Below are 24,897 nucleotides of genomic sequence, written 5' to 3'. Positions count from 1 at the left end.
TCCTCCTTCCTCCGCTTCTCTTTTAGGGGGGGGAGAGCCTTTTAAATCGCCGTTTTTGATTGAAGCTTCGACTTACAGTTAGCCGCTTTGAAGTCTCTGAGTTGATTCAACCGCTTTACCACTCCGCTGTCCCGGTGGCTTTGCTGGTCCCCATTACAGGGCACAGCGCTGCTGGAGCCGTTTGGGGCAGGAGAGACTTTTTGGTGGGGGAGCCTCAACTCCCGGCTTTTCTAGCCGGCAAGAGGCATCCCCCAGTCTCTCAGAAGCACCCCCTGGTTCGGAGCCCTTTAACAAAGGCTCCTTAGAGTCTCCGTGATTGTGGGACCCCTCCAGGCAGCATGTGGGCGATCCGATTCCGGGAGCTCACCCGAGAATCGGTCACCAGGCGCGCAGCCATAACCGGAAGACGAGGACCTGTCTTTCTAAGCTTATATGTTAGTTTGTTACTTGTTATGAGAAGATTTCCCGAGCATCTCCTCCAACTCGCTTCATAAAGGCAATTTCCAGAGTCCTTCCGCCTTTACATCTATACTAAAGGTAAAGGTAAAGGTCTCCCTTGCTCGAAAGCCAGTCGAATCCAACTCTAGGGTTGCGGTGCTCATCTCCATTTCAAAGCCGAAGAGCCAGCGCTATCTGAAGACGTTTCCGTGGTCCCTGTTTAAATGCTCATGGATATCTCCCACAACAGGCTGGCACGCTTGTAAATAAAGTCTTTCAGAAGTATCTGTTTACGGCTGTCTCTCTCCCCCCCCTCTCCTCCTCCGTTTATGTAAATGCGTCAGAGAGGCACCCCTCTCCAACCGCTTAAGGGGTTTCAGGAGGGGGGGAATTCGCTTCAAGTATCCGTTTACAATCGTTTCTCTCTCTCCCCCTTCCTCCGTTTATGTAAATGCATCTGAGAGGCGTCCCTCTCTCAGCACGTTCCAATCGCTCAGAAAGTTTTTTCCTTGGGGAGAGGGTGTTCTCTTCTGAAGACAAATCGCTCATTTTAACTCACCGTTCTCTCCTTAACTCATAGTTCATTGTTGGTCTTTATCTTGACCACACTCTTAATCACTCCTCCACTAGATCTCCTGTGCTTGACCGGATCGACACAGCTTGTGGCCTCGCTAAGAGGACACAGTCAGCGAGAGGGACCATCAGGGCGGAGGGGAGCCTCCATCTCCCTGCAGTTAGCAGGAAAAGAGACTCACCCTCAAAAGCCCTATGGCTTGGGGGGTCCCCCCAAACTCCTGTGGTGGGTCCGATCCAGCGGCACCTCTCCCCCCTCCCCGCTGCTGTGTGGTGTGCCTTCCCAGAGAGCTGGAAAAGGCGTCTGCCATTGTTGTGCCGTAGACCCCGCCTCAGCTCTCCCACACTGTTTATCATTCTCCTCCCGCCTTAAAGTGGTACCTGAAAGTTCCATTTAGGTTGCAGTTTAGAGCTGTTGATAGACTAATTCATGTACAATAAATCTAATTCCCTTTTTAATTCAAGAGCTATCAGGACATACTGTAGCAACGAATTCCACAAGTTGACTAGGTATTCTGTGAAAAACTACCTCCTTCTGTTTATCCTGAATTTAATAGTCATCGATTTAATTGTGTAACATTGAATTCCAGCATTACAAGAAATGAAGAAAAAATTATTCTATTCACTTTCTCTAGCTCATTCATAATTATACATGCTTCTGTCATCATCCTTTGTGGTCACTCCCCCCCCCCAACTATATAGCCTTGAATACTTTAGTCCACCCTCTTTACTTTAGTTCGCCTGTGCTCCATTCCCTTGATGATGACAGTCCATAAGCAGATTCATTTATCAGTCATTCCTCCTGTAAGTATTTGAAAGCTTCTGATTTACTTGTCATAAAGGGAAATGGTCATTCTGCAAGAAAATGGGAAACAAGCTCAAATACCTGAGAGAGTATCAGTTGTCCGTGAAAGTCCCGCACAAATTTTCTTAAAAAGGCAAAATATGCAGCGTCTCCAGCTTTTCCAGCAAAAGACCGCAGAAGGAAATAACCCTGGAAGAAGCCACCAAGATCAACAAGATGTTAGTTATATTGTGTATCTATATACAGTACTGAGAACATCAGCTTTAGCATTCATTTCTCACCTTCAAGTAGTGAACCTGTAGGAAGGTCTTTCCAGCATTAAGGCCATGTTTAATTACAGATGCTCCAGATTCACACACTTTGCCAGTGTTCTCTTTGTTGGGCCTATAAGGGCATATTCATGAACTAGGTTAACAAATACACTGATGATACTTTATCAAGTCTCATTATCAGAACATCTGATTACTTTGGGGGTTTGTTAGATATTTATAAATTCAGACACTATGTGACAGTATCCTATGATACCGAGTCCCATTTAAGTCCAAATCAACTTACCAGCATTTAACAAACACATACACACTTGATTTAGGCAATTAAGTTCATGAGAACAGAAATGTATTTTCCCTAATGTAACTGTATACGACTGCACAGCAGCTGAAGTTAAGCTAGAAGCCAAGTCTAAGCTGGTGTGAAGCTACTTAACTCTTCTCCTAGACATGACATCATATTACATGGCATTCTGCTATGACATGCTACATAGGCCGGAGCGACATATCATCCAGAAAGGGAAATAATATGAGACTGAGACACTCCAGATGGAGGGAAATGGGAAGGAAGGATATTGAATTTATTACATACAGTTACATATTTTGGCTGCTTCTACCTGAGTGTGGGCTTAACAGCTCACAAGACTACACCTGCAAGGATGAAAGGGCTCTTTCATCCATGCACTCAAATGCTGAAAACAGACTTCAGCTTTCCTTCTTTTCGTTTTGTCTGCAATCTCCATGCATATTGGAGGAAAAAACTGGAAGAGTTTTGGAAATCAAAAGCCTGATACATTCGGCCTTCAGGATTCTCACCTAAGCAATATCCACAACCCATCCAAACTATGTGAATTCTTCATCAACAGATGTCCAGTTACCAAATCCCTGCCAGAAGACAGGAGCTCTTTGGTTTAAACCACTGATTTTTTTTTTTAAAAAAAAAACAACCACAGGCAACATCCTCTTTCTACGGAAGAGGAACCTTCCAACTGAGAAGACAGTTAAGGGAGGGTTCACATCAGTTCTTTTCTTAGCATATATGGAGGCTGTGTAAAGTAACACTTGACCTTTGCAGCTTGCAATTCAGAAGGGATAAAGGGGAAAATGCCACTTTTACCTTTTGATAAAGCCAGATAGCTTGAGCTTATCTTCTGAGCATTCAGAGAATGCAAATCCAACATTCATGTAGCAAAATGGACAATTCTTACACAAATACCTGGGGTCAAGAGGGTCAAGTTTCTAGACCCCAATGAAGCTACTTTCCTCCATTCCTGTACTTTCTGCTGCCACCAACATGCCATCAAGAGGCCCATTTGCCTCGTGACCTGTAACCAGACAACTTAAAAATCTCCCTACTTTCTTTAAATTAAGGTAGGGAAAAATTTGGAAATCTCCCTTGTTAAAGATCTTCCCAACTAAGTGGACTCTTCCTGCTTTTTAAATAAGTGCCAAATTTAGGTTTGTTAGTTGTTGCAAAGACCAAATAACTCCAGTTTAATAAAAAGAAAACTTTTATTTTAGCTGTATGAGTCCAACTTTCCAGACCCCTGCTCATGGTGCCCCAGGAGTCCTGGTCTCCATTGTTTCCTTTGGGGGAAATAGGGGATCTTTCTGGGGATCTACAGTGGGTGTTTGTACACCAAATAGCACCAACGTTGTAGGGTCCCAAGACTTCCTTCTCTCCTAAAGATCCTGCCAAGTTTTAAAAGGATTGGACAAAGGGGTCCAATTTTACAGACCTCTGAACAAGACGTCTTCAACTATCCAGGTCTCCATTGTTTCTTACAGTTGAAACATCATGTTTAAAACCTTAAATCTAATCTATTAAAAGCAATCTCCAGTTCCCCCACAAGCGGAGGAGGAGGAGAGGAGGAGGAGGAGGAGATTGGATTTATACCCCGCCCTTCACTCAGAGTGGCTTACAAACTCCTTTCCCTTCCCCTCCACAACAGACACCCTGTGAGGTAGGTGGGGCTGAGAGAGCTCTTTCCAGAACTGTCCTTGAGAGAACAACTCTGACAAAACTATGGCTTGCCCAAGGTCATCCAGCAGCTGCAAGTGGAGGAGTGGGGAATCAAACCCAGTTCTCCCAGATTAGAGTCCGCACACTTAACCACTACACCAAATTGGCTCTCCAGCAAAAACTTCAACAGCAAACAACAAACCAGCACAAAAACAGACAAAAACTCCCTCCCAAAACAGATTCCCCCCCCAGAACAATGCAAGGTCCCAAAGCACCAAACTTTTACAAAAATCCAAACCAAAGCAAAAAACCTCCATAAAACAAAGCCAGGGGGGAAATGGGGGGGAAACAGGTAAATACACACACACACAAAAAAAAACCCCAACCAGATATGAGATTTCCTTCCCCACTACACAGAAATTTAACAAGAAAATAAAACACTACATACTAGAACCAGAATTTTAAAATTCCCACCCCACAACGCCAAACCCCAGCACTAAAATACAAAAATAAAATAAAATAAACCCTTGCCAACAACAGTAAAGCAATGAACTAGTAACACAGCCACAAAATCAGGCATGTCAAACCAGTCCTGAAGAGGCTCCCAGGTCATCAGAAGCCAGCGCAGCAAAAACATGTAGGCACAATCACGTCCCACTCCACAGAAGTTCCAGTGAAGTCAGAAGAACTAAGGAAAATGGCTGGCTCTGGCCTAGATCAAGCGGTCTTATTCTCTCAGGCTTCTCCAATGTTATGTGGATTGATCAGGGAGCACTGTTCTGACCAGATCTGGTGCTTTGAGGTCCTTTGCTGTTTATATTGCCTTGGAGGAAGCATGGAGTTTTTCTCCGTAGGAAACAATGGAGACCAAGATGGCTGGGGTTGCTCTGGGATCCATAAAGTCAGACCCCTTTGTCCCATCTCTTTAAATCTAAGAGGAGGGGTCATGAGAGGGGAAGTGGGATCTATTTGGTGGTCTCCCTCTCTATGCTTATACTGTGCAATATATGTTTTCAGAAGAGAACTGCATATAAGTAGCGATGCCAGCCTCCAGGTGGGGCCTGAGGTCTCCCAGAATTACAGCTCATCTTGAGACTTCAGAGAAGAAAATGAATGCTTTGGAGGGTGAACTCTATGGCATTGTATCCAGTGAGGTCCCTGTCTCTCCCCCCCTCCCCCCGGCTCCACTCCCAAATCTCCAGGAGTTTCCCATACTGGAGCTGGCAACTATATATGCCTCGTCCCCTGGCAACTCTGTGCAGCTGTCTATTTTCTGGACTTATATAACAGCTCTTTTTTTGAACTTACATAATACAATATCACTTCTAACATTTGGAAAATACTAGTAAAGTAATTCATTAAAGCTGACTTTGAGGACAAATTAGATTTTCCAAGATAGCATCCCTCTTCATTAGCCTGAACATAATAACCTTTTGTGTCATGCATCACATGGAATTTTCTCCCCCTTCTGATGCACATTCATGATCTCATTTCCAAGATGTGCCTGCACTAGGGTTGCTAACACCCCCTAGTCCAGGAAGGGGTTCCCCTGCTTTTGCCGGCTCCTCTCCACCTGCCCACAGGTCTTATCAAATGTGTTATTCCAATCTTAGCTGTATTTATTGCTCAGTTACTTATGCATCTTGACTCTAACTAGCCCTTCCTGGCAACTAAACCTCCCCCCCCCCATACGTAACATTTGAGGAAATCTGTCTCAACGTATCTGAAGGAGTGTGTACCTACACATGCTAAGTCTCTCAGTTCTCACTTATACCCAGAATTGAACTTTGCTGGTCTTGTGAGGTGCCATTGGACTTAAATTCAGTTCTCACATCTGTTTCTTTATTCTTGTATTTATATGGTAATTCACTGTTATTCACAGATCTTACCAACTGCCTTAATCCGACCTCAGCTATAATTGCCCAGTTACTTATGCAACTAACTCCCCCACCCTATCTCTACCTATACGTAATGGCTGAAGAAGTTTTGTTTCACTGTATCTGAAGAAGTGTGCATGCACACAAAAGCTTATACCTTGTATAAAACTTTGTTGGTCTTAAAGGTGCCACTGGACTCAAACTTTGTTCTGCCGCTTCAGACCAACATGAATCTATCTTCATCAAAGACCCCTGAATAAACTTAGCAGTTGTTAGTGTTGTTTTTAATTGGTTTTATGGATCACCCAATCTCTGCTACTGCAGGGCTCTGGGTGATGTATAGTGACGATAAAAATATCAAAACAGAATAAAACATCTAAATAACATTAATACCACAAATCTAAAAGACTCAGGTGGAGAATTCCAATTATTTCCAATTACAGACTGCCGACCACTTCGCACGGGGGGGAAGAGGGGCAGGGAGTACAGAGAGCAAAAGAGAGTGCCAGCCAAGATGGTAACCATCGCCGTCCTCAACCAAAAGCCTAGAGGAACATCTCTGCCTTACAGGACCTGCGGAATTGCATAAGATCCCGCAGGGCCCTGATGGTGTTCAGCAGAGAGTTCAACCAGGTTGGGGCCAGGACCAAAAAGGCCCTGGCCCTGGTCGAAGATAGCTGGATGTCTTTGGGGCTGGGTACCACCAGCAATTGGTTAAGACGCTGAACTTCAGGCTGTGGAAGGTTGGTAGTTCAGCAGTTCGAGACACGAGTGTGCCGCATGATGGAGTGAGCTCCCGTCTCTAGTTCCAGCTCCTGCCAACCTAGCAGTTCGAAACCAAGAAATTGCAAGTAGATAAATAGGTACCACTTCAGTGGGAAGGTAACAGCGTTCCGTGCGTCTTGGTGTTTAGTCATGCCAGCCACATGACCACGGAAATGTCTTCAGACAGCGCTGGCTCTTCGGCTTTGAAATGGAGATGAGCACCGCAACCCTAGAGTCGGATTCGACTGGCTTTCGAGCAAGGGAACCTTTACCTTTTTACCACCAGCAAATTGCTGTCCACAGAGCATAACACTCTCCTGGGGACATAACGAGGAGATGGACCCGTAGATACATTGGTCCCTGACCGCTCAAGGCCTTGAACATCAACACCAAGACCTTGAACTTGACTCAGTACTCCACTGGAAGCCAGTGTAGCTGGCACAGCACCGGTTGTATATGTACCATCTGTGACATTCCATCCGGACTTGCGCAACCTCATTCTGGACCAGCTGGAGTTTCTGGGTCAGTCTCAAGGGCAGGTCAGTATAAAGCGAATTACAGTAGTCTAGCCTGGAGGTAACTGTTGCATGGATTACCATGGCTAGGTCAGGGTGCAACAGGAAGGGGGCCAATTACCAAGCCTAGCACAGATGGAAAAACGCCAGCCTGGCAATATGCATGACCTGGGCCTCCATATTCAAGGAAGCATCCAAGATCACTCCCAGACTCTTGACCGACTGCGCTGGTGTTAGTGGTGCCCCATCAAGAGCAGAAAGTCTATGCTCCAATCCTGAAGCGCCCCCCCCCAGCCACAGAACCTCCATGTTAGTCGGATTCAGTCTCAACCTGCTCTGTTTCAACCACCCAACCATGGCCTCCAGACCTGCAACCAGATTCTGTGGGGTGGTATCTGGGTGGCCATTCAATAACAGATACAGCTAGATGTCATCAGCATACTGGTGACACCCAAGCCTAAAACTCCTCACCAGCTGGACGAGGGGGGACACATGTTGATGTTAAATAACATTAGGGAGAGAAGCGTCCCCTGAGGGAACCCACATGTTAAGGGGTATCTGGAGAACACATTATCTCCCAGCGCCACCCTCTGTCCCCGACCATGAAGGAATGAGGTAAACCATTGAAGGGCCAACCCCCAAACTCCTACATCTGCAAGACAGTGGGTCAAAAGATTGTAGTCGACTGTGTCGAACGCTGCTGTAAGATCTAAAAACAATAGCCACACCAACCCACCTTGATCCAGCTGTCTACAAAGATCGTCTGTCAGGGCAATGAACACCATCTCCGTCCCATGGTTGGGGGCAGAAGCCAGACTGGAATGGGTCCAATGCCAATGTGTCATCCAGGAAGCCCTGGATCTGTTCAGCTACCAGTCTCTCAATTACCTTACCCACTAATGACAGATTTGAAACTGGGCGGAAATTCACAGGATCTGAAGGATCCAGAGTTGGTTTTTTTTTAAAAAAAAAAGCGGTACAACCATGGCCTCCTTAAGACCCTCTGGATAGACCCCTGTTTCCAGGGATGGATTGACAATATCTAGCAACGGGCCCCATATCCTCTCATTGCCAGCTTTCACCAACCATGAGGTGCATGGATCAAAGAGGCACATGTTTGGTCTGACAGCATCCAGGATCCTGTCAACATCAGCAGAGGAAAGCAGGTTGAAGGTGTCAAAAACTGAATCCAAAGGCAGCCAAGGAGTCCACAATTCACATACTGTATCAATATTGGCAGGTAGGTCGCAGCAGAGCAACAAGACTTTATCCACAAAAAAGTTCATGAATGCCTCACAGCTAACAGCCAAATTTCTACTATTTTGACTCCCCTTTGCAAGAGATGTCAGAGACCAAATCACCCTAAACAATTGTGCCGAGCATGAGCTAGTGGACGCAATAGAGGCGGAGAAGAATTTCTTCTTCACTGCCTTCACCGTCACCTCATAGGATTTCATAAACCTCCTATAAGATGCTCTTGTAGCGTTGTCACCATCCCGCTGCCAAATTGGCTCAAGTTCATCCCCCTGAGTTCTGCAGTATACCAGGGTGATGACCTATAGTGAGATTGCAGAGGATGTCAGGGAGCAACCTCATCAATGGCTTCAGAGAGACGGAGATTCCAGTCTTCTATCAGCTCATCTAATGAGGTGCTGGAAGAACTCAGATACCACAGAGCATTCTGGAATCCAATTGGATCTATTAGGCTCCGCAGGCAAGTGTAAACAGGGGGGTAGGAACACCCAGTCGGGCCTTCAACGATCTATTAGGCTCCGCAGGCAAGTGTAAATTAGCTCACTGCCTAGACAGGGGGGTAGGAACACCCAGTCGGGCCTTCAACACCAAGTGATCTGACCATGGCACTTCCTCCTTTGAAGTCAGATCCACATCTAGACCCACACCAAAAATCAAGTCCAATGTGTGGCCTGCTTGATGCGTGGGGCCTGATACAAATTGGGTGAGCCCCAGTGCTGCCATGGAAGACACCAGGTCTAAGGCCTGAATGGAGGCAGTAGTCTCATCAGCATGGACATTGAAATCCCCAAGAATTAACAATCTTGGGAATTCCAAGGCCCACCTGGCTATCACCTCCAAAAGGCTTAGCAGGCTGTCAGCTGGTACACTAGGGCAGTTGGTACACCAGACAGAGAGCCAAGCTCACGTCAGCATCCCACATGAGGACAATACAGTCAATATGGGTGACTACGGGAGTGGGGAGTGGCTTGTGAGAACCCACCCCAGATGAGTAACGCCGCCAGCCCCAACCCCATGTTCAAAACTGATGAAGGACCGAGAAACTTGTGTGGGGGGGGCAGTTCTTGCAAGGCGACATTTTCACCCTCCCTGACCCAGGTTGCAGCCACACAGGCCAGATCCACATTCTGTGCTGCCAGGTAGTCCTGCAGCGTTCTGGTCATTAACAATCTTGGGAATTCCAAGGCCCACCTGGCTACCACCTCCAAAAGGCTTAGCAGGCTGTCAGCTGGTACACTAGGGCAGTTGGTACACCAGACAGAGAGCCAAGCTCACGTCAGCATCCCACATGAGGACAATACAGTCAATATGGGTGACTTCGGGAGTGGGGAGTGGCTTGAAGGAGAAACCCTCCCAGATGAGTAAAGCCGCCAGCCCCAACCCCATGTTCAAAACTGATGAAGGACCGAGAAACTTGTGTGGGGGGGGCAGTTCTTGCAAGGCGACATTTTCACCCTCCCTGACCCAGGTTGCAGCCACACAGGCCAGATCCACATTCTGTGCTGCCAGGTAGTCCTGCAGCGTTCTGGTCTTATTTGTCACGATTGGCGTTCCTCCCTAGACCCGAGTGTCCGGTTGCCGTTGTGAGACCTCTTGCCGCTTTGAAACTGACACCTCAGAATCCGAACGGGCCGTGTATTAAGGTCATACACCAGCTTCCGTTCCTGGTTTGTTCGGTCGTGCGCACGCCCTCTCTCTCTCTTGCTGCTCACGATCCGTTCCAGCTTCCTCCCCAGTGCCTTCCGTTTCTCCACTTTATTTAGTCTCACAATCAACATCTGCTACAAATAACAATCTTCCCCATGTGTTTCCCATCCACCCTGGTCTCTAGTTGTGTTTTCCTGTTTCACGTGTGTCTCTCTCTGTATCCCTGCTCTCTGTATCCCGGCTTTAGGAGCGTGGGAGGTAGCGGCTCGCTCCGGGGATGAAGGACCGAGAAACTTGTGTGGGGGGGGCAGTTCTTGCAAGGCGACATTTTCACCCTCCCTGACCCAGGTTGCAGCCACACAGGCCAGATCCACATTCTGTGCTGCCAGGTAGTCCTGCAGCGTTCTGGTCTTATTATTGATGGATCTGGCACTGCACAACATCAGTGTCAAAGGGGAGTGGATAGTCCTATCCTTCGCACCAATGTGTCTCGGGATGGGATGAAGGCTGGAAGGAGACCAAGCATACCCATATCTCTGTCTCCTTCTTTTTGAAGACATTCTCCCACTGCCATACCTCCCTCTGCCCCCAATCACTGGGATGGAATGCCATTTCATTTGTTCATGAATTATTTGGAATAGGGGGTCAGCAATGTATCAGCCAAGTTTCAGATGATGCCAAATTATTCAGAACTGTGAAGAGAATTGTGGGCAACAACATGCCAGATGAAGTTCAGTGTTGGTAAGTGCCAATGATACATATTGGAACAAAAAGTCCCTGTTTAAAATATATATTGATGGAGTCTGAAATGACTAAGATTGAAAGAGATCTTAGCATTGTAGTAGAAAACACAATGAAAATGTTGACTCAGTGTGAGAAAGCAGTAAAAAGGCAAACTCCATGCTGGGAAAGAGACTGAAAATAAAACAAGCAAGATTGTAATGTCCTTGCATAGAGCTATAGTGTAGCCTCATTGTGAATACTGTGTACAGTTCTGGTCGCTATATCTCAAAAAGAATATTGCAGAGCTGTAAAAAGCACAGAGAGGACAACCATGGTGATTAGAGGGTTGGAGCACCTTTCCTATGAGGAAAGAGTGAGGACATGACAGAGGTTTAGAGAATTATGCATGAGGTGGAGAAAATGGCTAGAGAGAGGCAGCTCCTGGTCTGATCCTGGAGGACTGATTTCACGTCTTTAATAAAGATATCTACACTGACCAGCTAGACAAGGTAAATATAGCATAGGAAAAAAAGGGAACAGGGTACAAGGTTTTGTCTTAAAAATCAGCCCCCCTCCCCCCAAAAAAGTACTTCAGTGTTGAAACGAAGACATTTTGACTCTAGCTACTGCATTTAATTATACTGTGTTCACAGAAACACCAGGTTGCTTTGTTTAGGGCTTTTTTTTGGGGGGGGGTCTGTTGAATAAATGTACCATAGAACCAATGTGATTGGAAAAGCAAATGTCTAGATAAGCCTCCTATCACAGCAAGACGTTCGATATAAAGAAAAAAATTATTGTAACAAAAAGAGCCACATCTCCAACCACCCTGCAATCAGCAGCTGTGTTGGCCAAAGCTGCATGGTAGCTAGTGATAAGGCTGTCTTTTCTGTCTGTACCTATTGTTATGCTACACTTGCATAATGTGTAACTTGTATGACCTTGCCTATGCAATAACATGAATAAACATTAATTGAAAGAAGCTCACAAGAAGACTATAACTATGTGTAGGCTTGATGTAGAAGCTTAGAGGATGTACAATGGATGGACCACGATGGATGGCTTGAAGGAGGACCTTCTATAGGTGACCATTTTGCCAGGTGTGTTGGTCCAAGAATGGAAAAATTCCATTTATATTAGAAATATACAAGCAGGAACCCACAAGGACTTACAGGAGGTATATAATTTCCCACTCCTATACTATTTCCTCTTTCCCTTCCCTTTCGTGAAAGTCCCCATAGACTCTTCTTTTTTCCTGTTTCCTTCTCTCCTTCCCACCAAACAGCAAACCTACATTTATCTGCCTCTCTGTCTTCAGCTTTCCCTCTCCCCCACCCCAACAGCCTCTACCTCAGAAAACTATGGCCAGTTGTGTGGTGGTGGCCACTAGGTCAGGCCCACTTGCATGGCTGGAAACCCCCAAAGACTTTGAGGGGTGCCTCACTTTCCCCTGTATCCCCTCCCCCCACTACTTCCTTGTTCCCTCCCACTGGCAGCACCCATAATCTCTCCCCTTTTCCTGTCATCTCCTTCTTAGCCATTCACCAGCCTACCTTTTATCTGCCTCCATCTTGAACTATATTTCTTATTTATTTCATTTATACTCCAACTTTCTCCACAATCGGGGCCAAAGCAGCTTACATTTTTCTCTCTTTATTTTTAATACTTACAACCCTGTGAGGTAGGTTAGGCTGAAAGTACGGAACTAACCTAAAATTATTCAGTGAGTTCCCACAGCAAGATGGGGATCTGAACCTGGGTCTCCCTGACCCTACTCTGAAGCTCTAACTGCCACACCAGACTGGCTGCTCTTGAACACCTAGGCCTAGTTGAATCATGAAAGGTGATACCAGATCATACAGTAGTTCCTGAAAGGCCTAGGGTTTCCCGGTTTCAGCTGGGACCTGGAGATCTCCCAGAATTACAATTGATTTCCAGACAACAGAAATCTATCCCCCTGGAGAAAATGGCAGCTTTGGAGGGTGGAAACTAGGGCATTATATCCAGCTGAGGCCCCTTTCCAAACCCTACACTCCTCAGATGCCACCCCAAAATCTCCAGGAATGTCCCAACCTGGAGCTGGCAACCCTAGCCAAGCCTGGCCCCAATAAGTCTTTCCTCAAAAGCCACAACAACCCTGGATAGGATCCTGCCCCCTCCCCCTGCCTTTTACTCACTGAAATCCAGTCTGGAATGCTGTGGTTGTCTAGCAACAGTCACTGAGGGAATCTGTTTGTTAAAGCTACAAATGCTTCTTTTATCATTTTGGGTTTTTTAAAATCCCCCAATGTTTGGGGTTTTTTAGATTCCAAACTTTTCTGTAAACCTGGACTGCTTAGGGGGGGTTGCAGAAAAATCTGTCTTGCTTGTTCACAGCTCCAATGATCAGATTTAAGTATCCTCAGATTAGACCAACTTCGCTATTAGAAAATAAGGCTTCCCTGAGCCCAGCTTGGTAGGAAAGGAGTGGGATAAAAATTACATAAATACTTCAAAGAAGGGTGAGTAGAAATTGAACTTTTGATTAGGATCAACTTTGAAATAAAAATTTACATTGAAATGGTAACATTAGTTAAAATGGTTATAAATTCAAGGAAGTGTATGCCAGAGACCTGCTTGAGGAATGGTGGCCAGGACTCTCCTTCTCAGATAAAAGGGAAGAAACCAAAGGGTGGGAGCTCACAGAGCTGCCACCACTTGCAGTCATCTACCTTCCAGATCACCTTAGCATACTAGCTAGAAAATGTGCTGACTGGTTGCTGGGAACCAAGAGCTCACCAGCTCAATTTGGTTGAGTGGCACAAAGAGGCTACGGCCCTAATGCCATAATCAGAGCTGAAATGTCAAGGAATTACTATTAAAGTTATGCATGACCTCACTCCCTGACATTTTGTGGTTTGCTCCACCTCCTGTGGCAACCATTTTGTGGTTGCGCCCACCACCCTGTGTCAGAATTCTGAAGGTGTCTGTAGGCTCAAAAAGGTTGGGGACCCCTGGGCTAGGCACTGAATTAAGACCTGGATTTTAGGAGCCAGAAATCACTGACAGCTCCCATATAGCAGACAACTTGCTGCAATGAGTTTCATACCCTGATTCTTCCCTTCTAGCCCTATTGGCTATTGCAGGCTTTGCATCTTTTTTGAGGAATAGGAATCCTAGCATGTGATGTGGCATGATGTCTTCAGTAATTTCTTAATGGGTCTAGCAGATACTTTGATGAGGTATGACAAGAGATAGAAGTTTTGTCTATTGAACATGACAGTTTCATGAGTGTTTCCAGCTCAGGGGTAACTTGGCCTTGGTTTGGTAACAGCCAAAGGATCTCTTCAGGATCAGTACCTAGACCCTGCTTGAGCTTTGTGGGCAAAATGTTGAGAGCCACTATTGTTGTAGTGGTTAAAATGTTGCACCAGGACCAAGTTCAAATCCTCACTCTGCCATGGAATCCTGCTGGGAGACCTAGGACCAGTGATATACTCTCAGCCTAACCTACCTCACAGAGTTGCTGTGAGAGTAAAATGGAGGAAAGACTAGCAATGTAAGCTGCTATAGAGTGAAAGTTTCTCCCAGTGGAAAGGTACAGAACAAATGAACTAAAAATAAAGTAAATAAATCCATCCACATGGTATCCACACAGTTTTCTGATCCTCCTCCTTGGAGCTGGTATCTAAGTCATTGCTTGAGGTTACAGTTGCGGTAAACAGCAGTTTCTCTGCCTAGTCTGCAAGATGATATTTTCAAATGGGGAAATTTTAAAAAGCACTATGCAATTCAGTGTAAGGGTTACACTGTTCAGAATTAAACAAAAAATTCTGCTCCCCAAATAGATTACACTACACAATTCCTTGGATTACAGACTGAAGCTGCAGTCTTGTACACATGCTTGCACATAAATACATGGACAGGATTATATGGAAGTCTTATTGAATTCCATGTGTAACTATGTACTGGGTTTGAGTGCTGGATCAATTTTATGGGACAATAAAAAACTAGAAACGTTAACAATGAACTGAACATTCTGATACATAAGCACATAAGAGAAGCCAAGGTTGGACCAGGCCAATGACCCATCCAGTCCAACACTCTCACACAGTGGCCAAAAATACCAGGTGCCATCAGGAGGTCCATCAGTGGGGCCAGGACACTAGAAGCCCTCCCACTGTTGACCCCCCCTAGCACCAAGAAGACAGAGCATCACCTTGCCCCAGAGCCCCTATCTATACCTTGTGGCTAATAGCCACTGATGGACCTTTGCTCCATATGTTTATCTAATTCCCTCTTGAAGCTGTCCATGCTTGTAGCCGCCACCACCTCCTGTGGCAGTGAATTCCATATGTTAGTCACTCTTTGGGTGAAGAAGTACTTCCTTTTATCTGTTCTAACCCGACTGCTCAGCAATTTCATGGAGTGCCCACGAGTTCTTGTATTGTGAGAAAGGGAGAAAAGTACTTCTTTCTCTACCTGCTCTATCTCATGCATAATATTATAAACCTCAATCATGTCACCCCTCAGCTGTTGTTTATCCAAACTAAAGAGCCCCAAACGCTTTAACCTTTCTTCATAGGGAAAGTGTTCCAACCCGTTTATTATTCTAGCTGCCCTTTTCTGCACTTTTTCCAATGCTATAATATCCTTTTTGAGGTGTGGTGACCAGAACTGTACACAGTATTACAAATGAGGTCACACCATCAATTTATACAGGGGCATTATGATACCAGTTCGGACCCCATCAACGTGTATTTATAGTTAGGATTTTTGGCTCCAAGCTGCATCACTTTGCACTTGGCCACACTGAACCCCATTTGCCACAGTGACGCCCACTCGCCCATCCTTGACAGATCCCTTTGGAGTGCCTCACAATCTTCCCTGGTTCTCATCACCCTGAACAACTTCATGTCATCTGCAAATTTAGCCACTTCATTAATAAACAAGTTAAAAAGCATCGGACCGAGTACTGATCCCTGCTGTACCCCACTGCTTACCACCCTCCCCTGAGAATATTGCCTATTTATACATACTCTCTGTTTCCTATTAATTAGCCAGTTTTTTATCCACAAAAGGACTTGACCTTTTATCCCATGACTATTGAGCTTACTTAGGAGCCTTTGATGAGGGACTTTATCAAAAGCTTTCTGGAAGTCAAGGTAAACAACATCTACTGGGTCCCCCTTGTCCACATGTTTGTTCACTACCTCAAAAAACACTAACAGGTTAGTAAGACAAGATTTTCCCTTACAGAACCCATGCCGAGTCTGCCTCAATAGGTTTTGTTCATTAATGTGCCTACTAATTCTTTCCTTAATAACACTTTCCACGAACTTACCCAGTATCGATATCAGACTGACTGGCCTGTAATTTCCCGGATCTCCTCTGGAATTCTTTTTAAAGATGGGAGTGACATTAGCTACCTTCCAGTCCTCAGGAATGGAGGCAGATTTTAAGGAAAGATTACATATTTTTGTAAGGAGATCCACAAGTTCACATTTGAGTTCTTTCAGAGCTCTCGGATGTATGCCATTAGAGCCTGGTGATTTATCAGTTTTTAAGTTGTCTATCAGTTGTAGGACCTCCTCTCTCGTCACCTCAATCTGACTCGGGTTTTTCAACACCCCTCCCAAAATCAGCAGTTCTGGAGTGGGCAAGCATTTCTCATCTTCCACAGTGAAGACAGAGGCAAAAAATGCATTCAGCTTCTCAGCCATTTCCCTATCATCCTTCACTACTTCATTTACCCCTTGGTCATCCTAGGGCTCCACTGCCTCCCTGGCTGGTTCCCTGCTTCGAATGTATTTGAAGAAAAGTTTTATTGTTGGTATTTATGTTTTTTGCTATATGCTCCTCATAGTCCCTTTTTGCGTGCCTGATCACAGACTTGCATTTCATTTGCCACAGCCTGTGTTCCCTTTTATCAACCTCACTGTGACTACCTTTCCACCGATTAAAGGAATCCTTTCTACCTTTTACAACTTCCACACTTGAACACATATTGACCCAATCAATGTGTGGGTAGTTAAAATCACCTGTTACAACACAGTTATTTTGTCTAGCCGCTATCTTTAATTCATTCATTTTATAATCCTCCTCTGTCTTTTGCTCTGGTGGGCATAACAAACTCCCAGTGTTAAGCTTCCTTTTGGGCCCACTGTTTCAACCCGTAGCACTTCCAGAAGTGAATCCAGTTCTCTTACCCTCTCAATTTTACTGGACTGTATACCCTCTCTGACATACAGAGCCACCCCACCCCCAACGCTTCCCCCCTATCCTTCTGATATAATTTATAACCAAGAGTCACTGTATCCCACTGATTTTCCTCATCCTACCAAGTTTCTGAAATACCCACAATGTCTATTCCCCCCTCAAATACCAAGCATTCCAACTCCCCAATTTTACTTTGGACACTTCTAGCACTTGTATATCAACATTATATATACACACATACAAGAATATTACGTGATATATATCCAACCTACAATAGTGTTAAAAAAGACAAGTTTTTAATAGAGTGAATTTAGTAAATTTTCTTTAGCTAAATTCAGGTGATTTGTAATCCTTTAAAGTTCAGTTTATCGGTTACATTTCTTCTTCTTCTTCTTCTTGTGTTTCAAATTCATTGTTAACATCTTAGGTGCTGCTACTCCTTTCTCCAACTCAGTAGTTCCCGTGGTACTGCTAGAACATTTATATATAAACATCTATAGCTTCTCATGCATGTTAAGCCCACAACCTCCCTCTTGCTGCCTTGAGACCTTGCCAGGCAGTCCATATCGTTAGCCACAGTCTCAGTGGACAATTCTAATCCATGTCTGTGACGACCCCTTACCTGGGGAGGTCTGGTTTCCCTTTAAAGTGTTCTTTATGTTTTGATTTACTGTGTATATCCAGCTGCCACCAGGAAATTTAAGGCTTTCCAAACCTGCATACTATACTATTTCTATCACTGGGTAGGTAGGTCGGGTTTTAGGCTTTCGAGGTACTAATGTGGTCCTGGGAAGTATTTCTTTCAGAACTGGTATCTTAAATAAAAGTAGATTTATTGATATAATTCGTAAATAATATGGTAGTACACTGTAACTAGGAATGGGTAAATACTAAACAATTGCTTTGATATTTCACACACTTTTCTCTCTCACTGTCAGGGATCTTGGCATGTAACTTTGTAACACTTTTTTCCTTAAGGCCATATACGTTTACGGTTTCACTTTAGCCTGTCACTCAGACTTTTTATTTTTCTCTTTAACTTTACTTTCTTGTTTCATATACATTCAACCTTTCTTCATACACAGAACTAACTCCTAAGCACACAAAACTGCTTCTCTCCCAGACTTCAGAACTAACTCCTAACAACCACCGTCTTCATCAACTGTCATCCTTCAACTGTCACTCTTGACTGACATACCCGTTCATCCACTAATTTTTACTTCCAAAACCCCTCCCCCTTTCTGCCAATCACCAATCACACCACTTGCCTGTTTCAACCACTCTAGACTATCTCTCACAGCCATGCAACCAAACTTTTAAAGCGACACACACACATATAAGACAAGGAATCGTTACAATGTCCTTGTAGAAAAGTAACGGCTACCCTTCATCTCTTTGAGATGAACCATCCCGAACTAGAGACTTTTCATCTCCTGTCAGCTTTCCCCCAATATTCAGTTTAAAAACTGCTCTGCCACCTTTTTGATTTTAAGTGCCAGCAGCCTGGTTCCTTCTTGCAACAAGTGGAGACGGTCTCTTCTGTACATAACTTCATAGACTTGCAATTATACCTAATCCTTTGTCTGTTAACTAGGATAGATTACAGTCTCAAACCTATTTTAAAGGATGTATTTAATTGTAAATTAATGAAATAGACACATGTTAGAACCAACCAATGAAACTCACATTTAAGGAAGAATTCAAAGAAATAAAACCAACAAGGGAACTTCCTTGCTAACATATGGCTTAAATCAATACCCCATGCTTAATAGTGCAATCCTAAAAATTGTTACGCCTTAGAAGCCCACTGACAGAAACAGGCTTAAAGCATGTAACTCGTTTTAGGATTGCACTATTAAGCAAGGGGAACTGATTTAAGACACATGTTCGCAACAAAGTTCCCTTGATGGTTTTATTTGTTTTAGTTTTGGTAAGTGGTCTTCAATATTTGTTCTGGATGTACAGAGTAAATGTGATGTGGTAAATTTACTGAGCAGTCAACATACAGTTCTATAGTCAAGTACAGTTTAAAGGTACAAGAGGGTGAGATTAACTGAATCAAAAAGATCATAAGAATGAACATTTAAGAGAAAAGGAATGTCCTATCTTTATTGAGGTCAATATTTAAGAGAGCCTTTTTAAGATTCAAATTGTCTCCAATGTAATTAGTTACTTTCCCACAGTATCCTGCCCCCAATCAATCAGAATGTTTTCCAGAACTTTTCTTCCTACTGTTCCTCAGTGGAATCTGAATTCTGTGGCGATAATACAACATTTAATTACATAATTTGAAAACAGGCTAAGAATAATCAGTCTGCAGCATACCGTAATACTTGCAGATCTTCTTCAGAGTTCTGAACCTCATCCCTAAGTCGTTGCCAACGGAGCAAAGCTTTCAGATCCTGTTGCTCTTTCGCTTCATCAACCGGCAGCTGCTTCATACAAAAACATGTAGTTCATTGTTAGTTGTTTAATCCAATTTCTCAATAACTTTTTCAGGAAAATAAAACACTGTCTGTTGCTGCTCTTTAGGAAATGCAAGAGCAGTGAGGATGGCACTTTCTTCCATTCAGTCATGGGCTAAGGACTGAGATGTCTGGGCCGAGCGTTTCAGCATCGGGCGGTCAACATCTGAGTTAGTCAGTATCGGGGACAATGCAGTCATCAATGCTGAGGTGGCAGTCGACATTAACGCATGCCCCGAAGTGTCCTGTAACGACATCGGTGAGAGCACTAACTCCAAAAGCGTGACGTGAAGTCTAGCAGCTCTGTTCTTTCTCGTCTGCTTCGAGAACTTTGCGCAATGTGCACAAGAGTCCGCTCAGTGCGATTCCCCAAGGCACAGGAGGCAAAGCGAGTGTCCGTCTGGGGAAGCAATTTTACTACCACGCTTGAGGCACCATTTAAAGAAACCCCACCTCTTGGCCATAGGCCTGGGGGGAGGGACACGCGGTCTGCGAAAAAGAGACCAAACGATAAATTTGTAGTAACAATGTCCTTTCACTTAATAAAAAACAAGAAAAAAGGCGAAGAAACTTCAAAGAAAAAGAGGAATAGGCCTTAAAGCCAAAATTTTTACCGACCGAAGCGGAGAAGATCCTACCAGCGCAGCGGTCAGAAGAGAACTGGCGGGATTGTAGTGGCCCTCTTACGGTCATGCGCAGTGGGGCCGGCGCGTGACTGGGGAGCATGAAAATCCTTTTCACTTTCAAGAGGAACCGATCGAGGTCGGTGCAGGGGCACTATATCCCAGAGGTGCGATGCACAGAGACCACGAAGAAGGTATACAAGTTAACTCCTTATCTGTTTAACCCAGTGGGCTGAGAGCCAGTTTGGTATAGTGGTTAAAAGTGACAGACTCCTTGCTCAGTAGCAATAAAGTTCTAGTTCTAGTAATTAGATGCTTGGGGCATCAAGCTGGGGGGCAGCAGATGACACATGCATCTATTAATGCCTCCTGGTGTCCAAGATCTGGTTGCAGAGATCCTTCCTATGCACCCCACCATGCTTCCTGTCAGACTCAGGGCAGTCCTATGCACCCCACCATGCTTCCTGTCAGGGCAACATGGGAAGACATATCAATCTGCTTTTGTGTTGCTACTGTCTCAGATCCATCCAGGGCAGACTCCAGACATCAACAAGAGAAGCAGCATACATTTTATGGTATGTTTGCCTCCTCAGATCCATCTAAGGCAGGTTTCAGAGGAAGGTGGATCCTCTGCAGTCTGCACCAGATCCTACAAGAGTGGTAGCAATACTAAAGGAGGTGCATACTTCCTTTTGTATTGCTGCTAACTGAGATCCATCAAAGGAGCAAGTTCTTCTGGGGGGCTTCATGGGAGGACAGTGCTTGGGGTGGCCCTGTTCTGGCTTGAACTGGTCATATTCTGAAGAGAAATAGATGGCTACCTACAAATGAGATTCCAGGAGCATCTGGCCGGCCATTGCCAGAAACAACTGTGATGGACTAAACAAATCCTTGTTCCAACACAGTATTGCAATTATTATGTGTTAGATTTTAGAGATCTATTCTATTAACAATGTCACTTTCCCTCAGTGCAAGGAGCATTTGACTGATATGTTGGCAGAAGGCACATTGTACTGGAGAAAGGCATCACTGTTAGAGAAATGGAACCACAGGACCCATCCCTGTAATCTTAAATAAGGGTTTATGGTGTATTTGGTCTTATTGCACACACAATGCATACACTGAATAGGCCTTAAAGCCAAAGGTTTTACCGACCGAAGCGGAGAAGATCCTACCAGCGCAGCGGTCAGAAGAGAACTGGCGGGATTGTAGTGGCCCTCTTATGGTCATGCGCAGTGGGGTAAAAAAGCATCAGTAAAAAAGATAATTCTAACTGTACCTGCTGGGCTGCTGACCAAAAGGCGTCTTCTAAGTGAGTGGCAAATCCTTCACTTAGCCATTCTTCAGTCCAGTCACGCGCTCCAATGGCCAAGCCAAACCAGGCATGGGCAATTTCATGGCACAGGCGTGTTCCACAGAGGTGGTTCCCTCCAGGTAATGTGCTCTGCGACAGGAAGATGATGTGAGGGCTGCATAATATGAATGAAGGACAAAATACATTATAAACCTTGTTCCAGCATGTACTGCCTGGTTGCAGTAATATGTAGAGTTTATTAGGCTTGTCAGCCTGTTATTACTGTATGCATGCTATGTCATGACAGTTAGTTTATAGCTCAGACATTTTTAGGAATTAAGTTGCACTTTATTGTCTTCTGGCAGAGATTCAAGCTAAATATTCTGCCAAGCATTTGTTCCATATTCAGCCATCAAACAGCTATTACCTGTAATAAGTAACTTAAACCAAAGTTTTATATTTTTCAAATTACAAGGCTGATTTATTCCAGTGGAATCATTTATGCTTAAGCCAAGATAATAAAAGAAGGGCAGGTGTGAATACAGACCACAGATATTTTCGACTAAGTGATCAAAGCAACCAAGTAAAACAAAATGATTTTTAAAAATTAAGTTTAAATGTATTTTCAAAAAGGATATTATAAAAGTTGGAAACTGGAAACTATCAGTACAAAAAGAGAGGAAAACAAAACTCATTATGAATCTTTAAAAAGGCAGTGGTTTTAAAGGCACGCATGTAGTTTAAAAAGCACATTTCCCCCCCTAAAATTGATGTAGCATTACATAGCAAGGAGCTAGCTTGCCGGCCTCTGTGTATGTGAATTGCTCAACCTACAACAAAGACAGGTTTCAACTGAACCTATGCTAAGGGGAGAGATGACAGCTGTAAATTAAATACTACATTTTTCTAACTATACATTCTTTGACAGGATAAAATCTATACAGTATAATCTTTCTATGAGCAATTGTAGGTTGCCTATTACACTTTTTTGGATAAACAAAAATTAAGGGCAATTCTGTAAAACATCTCATAAGGTATGTATAAATTACTGAGTAGACTGTAGCCCTAATGAAGAGCATTGCCTTCATTTGAAATGAAGGGGAATATTTAAGAGAGGGACATTTTCTAAAATGGCTGGAAGTGAATGAGAGCATCCTTTACTCATAACATCACAGTTTGGCGCAAACCAACAGGCTGGTACTCTAGTGAAAATTGTTTTATAATCTGCTGACTCAAGTTAAAATGGCTACCTGCAGCTGATAAGATATTGGCGACTTCATTCTCTTTTTTATTTTCTTTCTGCACATATCACACAATCTATGTGTTAGAGGTCTTGCTCCAAGAATTTAAAAAAAAATGAAACAGAATTTTTATTCCACAGCTAAAACCTGAAATCTAATATCTGAAAAAAGTGAAATCTACAGATTTTATTCTGATTATTGTGGAAGTTATATTGTAGAAGAATAAGACCTTCTGAGCTCACAAAACAGGATTGCAAAGCATTCCTAGTTTGAACACTAAAAGCAGTGTTCTCAGTGAAAGAACACAAAACTGAGAATAGTACAGTGTTGTAATTCTTCAAGTCACAGTTACAATGGCATAACTTATTTTAGAATGTGAACCTAGACCTTGGCCTGGTTTGTGTCTTGTCAGCAAAGGTTCAGCTATGAGAAAGCAGAGGCTCTTCTGTGAAGTGGCCCAAGAATCTGGATTTCTCTTCCCAGTGTTTATTATGCAAGTGCACATCTTTGTGAACTTGGGGGGCAGGGTTAAAGTATTTTTGTTTGGTTTTGAGAAGTAACTAGGAAATATGAAGGATGCATATGTTGTTTTATTGCTACGCTGACATACTGAAATAAGGGCTTCTTGTTCATTTTGATATGGTGATTATTTAACTTTGGTTTTGTTGAGGAGTTTTATTGTCTTGGAAAATGTCTTAGATTTTCAGATGGATGGGGTTAGAAATATGGAGAAGTCTGGACTTAGACTAGGGAAATTTGGCTTCAAATCCCTGTATAGCAATGAAGCTCAATGGAAAGTCACATGTGCAAGTTACTATCTCTTATATTATCTTACATCACAAGGTAGCTGTGAGGATAAAATGATACAGCCCTATATATACCCCACGATTTGCTATAACTTTAGTTCCTACCCCAAAATATCTTGAATTCTTGCTTGTATTTCTTACCGTAACAAGTCTAAAAAAGGGCAAATATCATGCTATTACCCTTCATTAATGAAGTGGAATGAAACAAGACATCATGAATGCTGTTCAGCTGAGCATGCACGGCATAAGAACATAAGAACATAAGAGAAGCCAATGTTGGATCAGGCCAATGGCCCATCCAGTTCAATACTCTGTGTCATATAGTGGCCAAAAATACCAGGTGCCATCAGGAGGTCCAGCAGTGGGGCCAGGACACTAGTAGCTCTCCCACTGTTGCCCCCTCCAAACACCAAGAATACAGAGCATCACTTGCCCCAGACTGAGAATTCCTATCTATACCTTGTGGCTAATAGCCACTGATGGACCTCTGCTCCCTATGTTTATCCAGGGCTCTTTTTGTAGAAAAAGCCCAGCAGGAACTCATTAGCATAATAGGCCACACCCAACAGCAGAAACTCATTAGCACATTAGGCTGCACCCTCATGTTACCAGAAGTGTGGTTATCCAGCCACACCCACCTTTTGCTTGTTATTCTGTTTACCTTGTTTGTTGTCAAAACCCAGGGCTTTTTTGTAGCAGGAACTCCTTTGCATGTTAGGCCACACACCCCTAATGTAGCCAATCCTAATGAGTTTCTGCTGTTGGGTGTGGCCTATAATGCTAATGAGTTCCTGCTGGGCGTGGCAAATTTGGGAGCCAGCCGGAACTCCGTTCCTGTGCGTTCCTGCCCAAAAATAGCCCTGTGTTTATCTAATTCCCTGTAGAAGCCGTCCATGCTGGTAGCCGCCACCACCTTCTGTGGCAGTGAATTCCATGTGTTAATCACTCTTTGGGTGAAGAAGTACTTCCTTTTATCTGTTCTAACCTGACTGCTCAGTAATGCTCACCCGCCCACCCAGTGGTTCGAAAGCAGTAAAATATAGCAAGTAGATAAATGGGTACCTGCCCTTAGATGGCAGGGGGCACCCTCCTCCGTGTGAGGTGTGTGGCAGAAGCAATCGGCGGCAGCGACATCGGAGTGGTTGGAACAACGAAAGTGACGGAGCAGCGGCGAGGCGATCCCTGGTGGCCAGTGAGTGGAACATCGAGTGGCGAGATCTAACAACAACAGAAGCAGAGCCGGAGCCACGGAGGAACGCGGTGACGTAAAGGCGCAGGCACGGCGGAGCCGAAATGGACGATGGCCGGGCTGTGGCTGACACGGGCCGCATGCTGAAGAGACCGCCAAAGCTGGGGGACCTGCCCTGCCCCTGGACACCGGAGACGGGATGCCGACCCCGAAAGACCACCTGGAGGAAGAATGCCGGAGCCGGAGAACAACAGC

At 44.3% G+C, this 24,897-nt stretch overlaps 1 protein-coding gene across 1 annotated transcript in view; it reads right to left on the bottom strand.

Annotated features, from left to right (window-relative positions):
* LOC107111663 (chromosome unknown open reading frame, human C9orf3) overlaps positions 1–24,897 on the bottom strand; it is a 317,713-nt gene that overhangs the window by 232,626 nt on the left and 60,190 nt on the right. Inside the window, exons 3-6 of the mRNA XM_015412670.1 lie at positions 21,392–21,581; positions 19,350–19,456; positions 2,098–2,200; positions 1,898–2,005 (exon numbers count right to left, since the gene is read on the bottom strand). Coding sequence (XP_015268156.1) covers positions 1,898–2,005; positions 2,098–2,200; positions 19,350–19,456; positions 21,392–21,581 — 508 coding nt within the window. The remainder of the gene's footprint in view (positions 1–1,897; positions 2,006–2,097; positions 2,201–19,349; positions 19,457–21,391; positions 21,582–24,897) is intronic.

Source organism: Gekko japonicus, unplaced genomic scaffold, assembly GCF_001447785.1.
Source record: "Gekko japonicus isolate JY-2015 unplaced genomic scaffold, Gekko_japonicus_V1.1 scaffold355, whole genome shotgun sequence".
NCBI classification, from domain to species: domain Eukaryota; kingdom Metazoa; phylum Chordata; class Lepidosauria; order Squamata; family Gekkonidae; genus Gekko; species Gekko japonicus.
Note: the sequence above shows the minus strand (reverse complement) of the source record. Positions and strands in the feature narration are given on the sequence as shown.